The sequence below is a fragment of the Lampris incognitus genome, chromosome 10 (genome assembly GCF_029633865.1).
Source record: "Lampris incognitus isolate fLamInc1 chromosome 10, fLamInc1.hap2, whole genome shotgun sequence".
Classification (NCBI taxonomy): domain Eukaryota; kingdom Metazoa; phylum Chordata; class Actinopteri; order Lampriformes; family Lampridae; genus Lampris; species Lampris incognitus.
The window spans coordinates 56,133,892-56,143,959 of record NC_079220.1 but is presented as its reverse complement, the minus strand read 5'-3'; the positions used below and the strand labels follow the sequence as shown (position 1 = coordinate 56,143,959).

General features: G+C 48.1%; 1 protein-coding gene across 1 annotated transcript; it reads left to right on the top strand.

Annotated features, from left to right (window-relative positions):
- Positions 1-2,824: 2,824 nt before the first annotated feature.
- rcvrna (recoverin a) lies at positions 2,825-6,298 on the top strand. Its single transcript, XM_056288193.1, has 3 exons — positions 2,825-3,208; positions 5,900-6,011; positions 6,180-6,298. Exons 1-3 carry the CDS (start codon positions 2,828-2,830, stop codon positions 6,296-6,298), a joined length of 612 nt encoding a protein of 203 aa, XP_056144168.1. The 5' UTR covers positions 2,825-2,827.
- The last annotated feature ends 3,770 nt before the right edge of the window (positions 6,299-10,068 follow it).

Genomic DNA, 10,068 nt, shown 5'->3' with positions numbered 1-10,068 from the left:
CGGGAATCGCCGGTTCGAATCCCCGTGTTGCCTCCGGCTTGGTCGGGCGTCCCTACAGACACAATTGGTCGTGTCTGCGGGTGGGAAGCCGGATGTGGGTATGTGTCCTGGTCGCCGCACTAGCGCCTCCTCTGGTCAGTCAGGGCGCCTGTTCGGGGGGGGGGGTGTAGCGTGATCCTGCCACGCGCTACGTCACAGGCAGGTGAGCTAAGCCCGGCATGTTTGTCCCGTTAGCTCCGATCAGAACTCCAGTTGGGCCCTTGGTGGGCCTGGGCCCATCGACTCGCCACTCAGGCCCACCTGATCAGAATTAATTAGGTGCTAGGCGGCACGGCGGTGCAGCGGTTGGCGCGGTCGCCTCACAGCAAGAAGGTCCTGGGTTCGAGCCCCGGGGTAGTCCAACCTTGGGGGTCGTCCCGGGTCGTCCTCTGTGTGGAGTCTGCATGTTCTCCCGGTGTCTGTGTGGGTTTCCTCCCACAGTCCAAACACATGTAGGTCAGGTGACTCGGCTGTATTGTCCCTTGGTATGAGTGTGTGTGTGTGTGTGTGTGTGTGTGTGTGTGTGTGTGTGTGTGTGTGTGTGTGGGCCCTGTGGTGGCCTGGCGGCCTGTCCAGGGCGTCTCCCCACCTGCCGCCCAGTGACATGCCGGGATCAGCTCCAGTGTCCGTTCCCACGACCCTGAGAGCAGGGTGAGCGGTTGGGATGGATGGATGGATGGGTGGGTGGGTGGATGGGTGGGTGGGTGGATGGGTGGGTGGGTGGGTGGGTGTTTTATGGAAGGTGTCTTTCATAAAGTGTGACTGTCTGCGCTACGGAAACAGGATTAAACGACTGGGTCAGCGGGTTGGTCGGAGCGCGGGCTGTCTCAAAAGGCCAGCATGTTGACCCTACACGCCGCCGAGCTTTGACCCGCTTTGTTTTGTGTCAACCTTAAGCTGCTTTCTGTGGCCTCTCTGTGCCCCTGGCACATGACGGGCACAGATGAGGAGGAGGAGGAGGAGGAGGAGGAGGAGGAGGAGGAGCGTCCATGCTAGGTCAGAGTGGGGCACCGAGAGATAAACCGCACGGCTGTGCCGAACTGTATTAAACACACACTGACATGCAAACCTGCTCGCATGGACGTGATTCAATTTGAGAAATATCATTTCTACACTACAACACAGACACAGACCTGAACCCTGGCACACACACACACACACACACACACACACACACAACTTCAGCAGAATTCTGTTAATCGACTTGTTCAGTGAGTCACAAATCTTCTCCCTGCAGGGTTTGAAATAAAAAGCTAAGGGGTGTCATCAGTCAACACAGAATCAGGTTGAAGGGAAGCAACATGAAACCCGGTCCACATTCCAGTTGTGTGGCCAACGTGTCCCGTTTCCTTTCGACACAACGCCGCGCCGGCCTTTATTTAACCACCGCTCAACTTCCCCGTTGATTCAGAGCGGCCGAGCCGTGACCTCATTATAACAACACAACAGCTTGTGTCGTCTGGTTCAGACCGGTTTGATCCATCCTTCCTGAGCCCGTCTCAGCCGGGGAGAGGTTCTGGAGTACACCCGGAACCGTGTCAGTCGTGCTGTTTTGTCTCGCCGTCGTCCCACAAGCAGGCCGAGGTGGGTTCCGGTGTTACTTGATGTGACGATGATCTGGTTAAACTCAGCCTCGTTAAAATCAGTCTAATTTAAATCAGTCTAATTTAAATCAATCTAATTTAAATCAGTCTAATTTAAATCAGCCTAATTTAAATGAGTCTCATCTAAAACGCAGGTTTTTCAGACCGGCTAACTAAACCCGAGTCACGCCAGCGTGATTCTTAGGACCGGTTGGCCAGATCTGACCGTCTCTGGACCGTCTGATCTGCCCGGGTTTGGAGAGGAGGAGGAGGAGGAGGAGGAGGAGGAGGAGGAGGAGGAGTGGTTTAAGAGGAGCGCCCCAGCTTTGGGTCTGGACACAGCAGCAGGGCTGGTGGTTACACAAGGCCGGCCGAGTAATTACCTTCCCTTTCTGCGGTCTGCTTACCACAGCAGATGGTCTTGTAATCTGGTTTGAGATTTACACTGGAGACACAGATAATCTCATCCTATTGTAGAGGAGCAGCTCACACCGGGCCCTCGATACCGGCCCCTAATGCTCGCTGCTGCATTTCACACCAAGCCCACCCCCCCTCCTCCCCCCCTCCCTCCCTCCCTCCCTCCCTCCGTGTGGCTCCTTCTTCACAACACACCTGGGCTGAACTCTTGAGACGTGAACTGAAGACATTTGAGACTGGGGATGAACATCTCCACCACAGGTTTTGTCCACAGTGTTTTCAGAGCGTTTTTGTTAAATACTGTAGTGTGAGTGAAGCTCATAGTTTAAGAAGTGTTGTGTCAAAAGGTCAAAAGACATGAACCAGATGTTGACCTTTACAGTTGCAGTCACCGGGCCCTCGGTGACTTTAATTCTTCCCTCTCTGCTAAACGCCACGTGCGTCAGCACCTCTGGTGCATCACCAGCACGATTAAAGATGCGTCCGTGTCTGCGCAACTGTGTCGTCCAAATATGTGCCATAGCAGTGTGATTAGGTCATCCCCTTAATCCTGAAAGGCCTCCCTGGATTAAGGTAGTGATGACTATAATCCTACTGAGCACTTTGCGGAGTTGTCAGGGAGAGTGTGAGACAGACCAACCACGAAGTGCTGCCGAGGATTTGACCAACCCTTCAGAGAGAGTTAGGGGGCGAATATAGAAACAAGACAAGAGAGCGAGCGAGCGAGAGAGAGAGAGAGAGAGAGAGAGAGAGACAGCATTATCACCGTTTCCGAGTGTCTTGGCAGCATGGGAAATAGTAAAAGTGGAGCGCTGTCAAAGGAGCTTCTGGAGGATCTGAAGTCCAACACCAAATACTCGGAGACTGAGCTCTGCACCTGGTACCAGTCCTTTCTCAAGGAGTGCCCCAGTGGCAAAATCAGCAAGGAGCAGTTTGAGGGCATCTATGCCAGCTTCTTCCCAGATGCAGACCCCACAGCGTATGCGCGCCACGTGTTCAGGAGTTTCGACACCAACGCAGACGGCACTTTAGACTTTAAAGAGTACATCGTGGCTTTGCACCTGACCTCCGGCGGCAAGACGCTGCAGAAGCTGGAGTGGGCCTTCGCTCTCTACGACGTGGACGGGAACGGAACCATCAGCAAAAACGAAATCCAAGAAATTGTTAAGGTACTGATCACTTATAATTGTCAATTAACATGCTAAATGTCCAATACATGCAGGTCACATAGTGAGGGGGACCGCAGTAAAGTGCAGGTTGATATCGTTACAAGCTGAATGTGTTAACATGCGAACTACAGCAGAACTTCGCAACCATTTACTGCATGAACTACATTACAGGACAAGGCACATTTTCTACCCGTCTTTTCTTGGTAACCACTCGATTCAGCCATCAGGGGTTGACAGACTGACTTTGCGTTGTGTATTATTGTACATAAACAGTATAATTTATTTCTAAGTAACATTTCATTCTTTAATCTAAATTTAGATTGCAAATCTTTTGCACCCGAGGTAAACCCAGAGTGATTTTAGCTGCTAAAATGGTAAGAAACCTGACTGCAATGAAAATAATCTGAACACAAATTCTAATTTGGTTTCAAGTGTGGACAGTCTGGAGATATGTGATAACTGATCCAGTATGGGTCATTACTGATCCAGTATGGGTCATAACTGAGTCATAACTGATCCAGTATGAGTCATAACTGATCTAGTATGGGTCATTACTGATCCAGTATGGGTCATAACTGAGTCATAACTGATCCAGTATGAGTCATAACTGATCCAGTATGGGTCATAACTGAGTCATAACTGATCCAGTATGAGTCATAACTGATCCAGTATGGGTCATAACTGAGTCATAACTGATCCAGTATGAGTCATAACTGATCCAGTATGGGTCATAACTGAGTCATAACTGATCCAGTATGGGTCATAACTGAGTCGTAACTGGTCCAGTATGAGTCATAACTGATCCAGTATGGGTCATAACTGAGTCATAACTGATCCAGTATGAGTCATAACTGATCCAGTATGGGTCATAACTGAGTCATAACTGATCCAGTCTGAGTCATAACTGATCCACTATGGGTCATAACTGATCTAGTATGGGTCATAACTGATCCAGTATGGGTCATAACTGAGTCATAACTGATCCACTATGGGTCATAACTGATCCAGTATGGGTCATAACTGAGTCGTAACTGATCCAGTATGGGTCATAACTGATCCAGTATGGGTCATAACTGAGTCATAACTGATCCAGTCTGAGTTATAACTGATCCACTATGGGTCATAACTGAGTCATAACTGATCCAGTCTGAGTCATAACTGATCCACTATGGGTCATAACTGATCCAGTATGAGTCATAACTGATCTAGTATGGGTCATAACTGATCCAGTATGAGTCATAACTGATCTAGTATGGGTCATAACTGATCCAGTATGGGTCATAACTGAGTCATAACTGATCCACTATGGGTCATAACTGATCCAGTATGGGTCATAACTGAGTCATAACTGATCCAGTATGAGTCATAACTGATCCAGTATGGGTCATAACTGAGTCATAACTGATCCAGTATGAGTCATAAGCTGCTTGCAGACCCAGTCTGATGTGAGCTGCACTCGCCGCTGAGTCAGCGTGGAGGTCAGAGCCAAACAGGCAGACTTTTCAAAACTTCTTAGTGGGACACTCGGTCATTTTATTGTTGCCAAAAAAAAAAACTACACCAATCCTCAACTAAGAAACTTCAGTAGTTCTTGTAGAGCTATTGAGGGTGAACGCTGTAAACCATATAACAAACCTAAGCTATGTGTATCATATAGGGTACACGCGTTAGCTACCTACAAGCTACCTGACTGTTCAAACACACCTGAGATGCCGACTTAGTTGGAAACACGTCCCAGCCTGAGGTCTGCAGACAACTGCAGACTTGTGTTGCATAATTCAGAGAATTCTGACACAACAGTACCCTTTCCTCCATTTTGCCTTCCGTGCCTGGCTGGCTGCCTATTGGCTGCGTGGGCATTCATCACGGCGTGCTGGCACATGAGTGGCACAAGCAGCTGGAAATAATGGTTTCAGAGCATGGTGGCGCTGTCGTGGCGTTATCAGTCATTCCACTGTGCAGGCTGGTGACTCTTGTGTTAGGCCTACTGGCTGGTTTCTTGCCTCCACCAAAGTCAAGTCAAGTCCATGTTATCTGTACAGCCCAATATCACAGGGGGCTTTCCAGCAACACAACATCCTGTCCTTAGACCCTCACATCGGATAAGGATCAGCTCCCTAAAAAAACCCTTTAACTCAACACGAGAATTATCGGCCTGCGAGGTGGCATCATCCCATATGAACAACATCTTTATGACTCCCACCGCATCAGTTACGGGACATCTACAGACTGTCTGTAGCTGTGTAATGTAGTTAACGTAAACCCTTACCAAAACTTTCAACTTGAGCAGATTAGACACTACCTTATTTATTGTGGCACCCCCTCTTTCATGATAAGCGACTTTAGGCAACCATTCGGTTAGCTGCTAAACTTGTATGACAGTTTGGACACCCCGGAATCACGAGGTATCAGAACACTCGGTCCAGTCTGTTTTCAGCACAGCACAGAAAGTGGTACATTGCTAACACGGCTTTGCTAAACCCTTGCAAGTACATCACGCATTACAAAAATAAAACCCTTAACCCGGGTAGGTTAATGTGCATCTGGAATACCTTTGCATGGCCCACTCTACAGGGAGGTAGCGAAATGTGTCTAGTGAAGGGAGGAGTGGCTGTATGTCCCTCAGGCTGCTAGTGTGAGGGATTGTTCATAATGTGATGCGGACATTATCTGATCATGGCTCTTGTGCAGTCCATTTTCAACATGATCCCTACGGAAGACCAGAAGAACCTGCCCGAGGACGAGAACACACCCGAGAAGAGGGCAGAGAAAATATGGGACTTCTTTGGAAAGAAGGAAAACGGTAATTATTATTGACAGTCCCCTCTAACGGTGATAACGCCATAACTCAGCATGGCTATGTGTGACTTCTCATGTGCAGTGTGAGTAGTCCACCTGCAAGTCTAGACCTGGCTGTTAGCGCGCCAGAAAGTAAACCCGTCATTCTGTTTTTCTTTCTGTCGACTCGCAGATAAAATCTCCGAGGGGGAATTCATTCAGGGGGTGATGGACAACAAGGACATCCTTCGTCTGATTCAATATGACGAGCCTCAGAAAATCAAGGATAAGCTCAAGGAGAAAAGACACTAGCCTTCTGGAAGCCAGAAAGGTCCCCTCCTCTTTATGGACTACTGGAATCATGACTGTTTACATGTTAACGTGACTCAGCTGCTTGTCCTCTACACCAGCTACTTCTGTTCCTCCTGGTCTCAGAGACCAGCAAGCAGTGGTGTTGTTATATTCCTGCCCGCTAGCTGGTGGACTGTTTCTTTTCATTCTAGAGTGTTTGTCCATTTCTATAAAACATAATGAGCTCTCTGGACAACACTGTAACATCTGAGAGGCTCACCGGAGGTCACGGCCACACGTCTGAGAAACGGTGTGTCTGTCCCCTGAATAGTGTTATGAATGTATGATGGACTGTACACATATGGTCAACGTCTCATTAAAGGTCTCTAGCTCCACATTTGATTCCCATGTGCATTTTACGCCGCTTGTTCTCCGCAGAAGAAACTTGATTCCCTGCCCCCTGCGTCCAAGTAGCCTTGGTGGTGTACCGGCACGTTTGTGTTTGATCACACTTTGATTCATGTAATTAGTTCGATAGCGAGCAGGCTGAGGCCAAAGCTTCTTATGGTGGGAATTAGGCTCAAGTTAACAACCCGTCTGTGTCAACCAATCCCATTAGGAGCTGAAGGTCAGCTGAAACAAGCAGCTTCCTTACTGGGACATCTTGCCAGGCCAATAAGGCATTGGCACAGTGAGGGAAATGCTCTTTAAATAAACTAATTGTATGAGCAAAAACGGCCCATACAGGTCAGCCAGTTTTAACACGTCTTTCAGATGAATTAAGCATCATGGTCTTTTTTTTTATTCATGGAGAACACTGTTTTAGCAAGCAAGGTCTTCATCGAAAAACATTCCCTACCACCAACGTTCACATAAGGGAGATGCCTTCCATAACAGAGCTGGCTTATCGATGGATGGCCAGTACAGGCCCGTCGCCTGCATGCTGTGGCACTGCTGGATGTGTCGCTGTGCTCAGTACATTTGCACATACGAGGAATTTGACTTCCACGGTTATGTACGAGGCGTGAGGGAGCTGATATGCTGAAGCACGTTCCCGTAAGGCGGGGGGTAGTGTAACGATCACGTATGAAGACTCGTGGGCCCTTAGCTAACGGGTCGGACCCTTTAGTTGACTGGTTAACGTAGTCGCCCATGGTGCGGGTGACACGGGTTCGTGTTGCGGCTACCCTCCGAATCCACTACAATATACTATATTAGGGCTGTACGGTACGGTGGCACAGTGGTTAGGGTGATCACCTCACAGCAAGAAGGTCCTGGGTTCGAGTCCTGGGGTAGTCCAACCTTGGGGGTCGTCCTGGGTCGTCCTCTGTGTGGAGTTTGCATGTTCTCCCCGTGTCTGTGTGGGTTTCCTCCTACAGTCCAAAGACATGTAGGTCAGGTGAATCGGCCGGACTAGATTGCTGCTAGGCACGTATGAATGTGTGTGTGCCCTGTGTAACGGCCTGGCGGCCTGTCCAGGGTGTCTGCCCACCTGCCCGCCCAGAATGGATGTGTAAGGGGCACTTGATAGAAACACTATAAACTGCAAGTGCTTGTTTAAGGTACTTTTCAAAGAGGAGTAGCGGACTGAAAACACCTATTACGTTTTCCCCAAACAGCCGGCATTTATCTTACCGCACCATTCAACATGTTGTGATCCTGTCTTCTCCTGTGTGTGTGTGTTGTGCTGTCCTTTTAGCTGTGAAAATCAATGTTTTCTCTTTTTAGTCTTTAAACAACATGAGTTGAGGAAAAAACAGAAAATGAAAAAGCCTTCCAGAGCTCTGATGAAATAACCCCCCCTCCCCAAAAAAAAAATAATAAAATAAAATAAACAATGTCCATCTACCCGGGTAGTGTGTTTTTGTATTAGGTGTGTGGTGAGAGCTCAGCGCTTATCTGCAGGATGAGATGAGCAGGTGTGGAGCAGAACAGTTCCGGCTGCTGGCGAGATGTTCCTCTTCACGCCCCCTGCTCGTCTGCCAAGCGTCCGCTGGCGACTTGTCCAATCGACTGTCCAAAATCAGCTCATAAAACAAAACACAAAAAAACCCCAACAACAACCTGCACAGCAGCAGTCCCGCCGGGACCGGAACTGCTGAGACTGTTGAAAGCGCCAGCAAAATGCTTTTCGTAATATTTGAATTCGTGTTAACATGTAAAAACATTACTTGTTAACAAGTAATGCTATGCATGCTTGCTGCTATGCTTGCTAGCTGCTATGCATGCTTGCTGCTATGCTAGCTAGCTGCTATGCTTGCTTGCTGCTATGCTTGATTGCTGCTATGCTTGCTAGCTGCTATGCTGTGTTGCTGCTGCAGTGTTGCTGCCTTGTGTAGTGTAGGCTAACTCAACAAGACATGTGTCTATCTAACCCACGCGCACTAGCTGGCCTGGTTTCTGTTTGAATTATTCCGCCAGCCCGTGGACAGGCAGCAGAAAGCGTGGGATTCCAAAACTGGATACAATGTATCGCCCAAGCGCTCAGGCTCAACACAGAACGCTACATTGAGATTGCCTAACTGCAACAAAGTAAAACGATGAGGCGGACGCGTGTCTTCAATAACGTGCTTTATTGTATTAAAACCGCAAATACAGGCATACGCTCTTATAGCACTACACAGTACACCCCCACCACACTTCTGACATGATTCCGGCGCGCCTGCATTCCATAATATTTTTCTAACACACTATAATACCACATTAACACGAGTAATTACATTCCAGTGGACTACTTGGGGAGTTCGTCCCATAGCTTTTACAGGTGAAATTGAGCCATATGAGTAAATACTCCAATGTAAATGTCCCACATGATGACTCACGTGAAGCCCGTATTAATACTCAAGACCTCTTGAGTCCCCTGCAGAAGTGAACTGCTCTCGAGTGGAGGGGGCGTACTCCTGTCGTCCACCAAATCCTGCTTTGGCCGAGGAGGATAACGAAGCCTTAATGTCCATTGTAATCAGCACTGGACTGAATCCAGGGTGTTTTATAACCAACTAAGCCGACCCAAAAGACCGAAGATTATATCTGGCAGCGGGACAGGAGGCATTAACTCATACTAATAAAACGACAGCAACAATATTTAAGAACAATATTTAAGAAATTTACAAAAAGAGAGAAAAAAAACGTGTTTATCCCTTGGTGCAATGCCACGCAACCATAAAGATTATATAACGACACAATGGGTTGTTTAACGTTCAAGGAAGAGATGTGTTTCCGACTCTGCGTTCCGCCGCACACAGCCCGGACGCCCGTCAGCTGAGAAACATCCTGCTGACGTGTGAGTTGATGACACGGTGAAGAGACACACGACGCTCCGCTAACTCATCACGTGCACGCTGATGGAACTCTGATGCTGGTACCAACATTTAACTGCAACATAATAACTTTGTCACATGTGGTGCACGACACTGATACACACTTACAGCTCTACAACAGCAACGCCATTTAGACCTGGAGCAGTCTGGGACAGCAGTAACACAAGTCTGAACACGCCGAGGCCACTGCACAGGATTCAAATTGACATGGCTAAAAAAATCATATATATATATATATATATATATATATATATATATATATATATATATATATATATGCTGTCAAATCTGGTGGCAAATTTTTTTTGGTTGGCTGCAAGACCAGCCTTACCCAAGGCAGATACACCTGGCGACACAATCAGGTGCTCAGGTGCTTGGCAGCTAAACTCGATTGCAAGAGGGTTTCCATCAATGCCCAACCCTTCAACAACCAGGAAGGGCCCTGGCGATTTCCAGCTTTCGTTGGGGAGG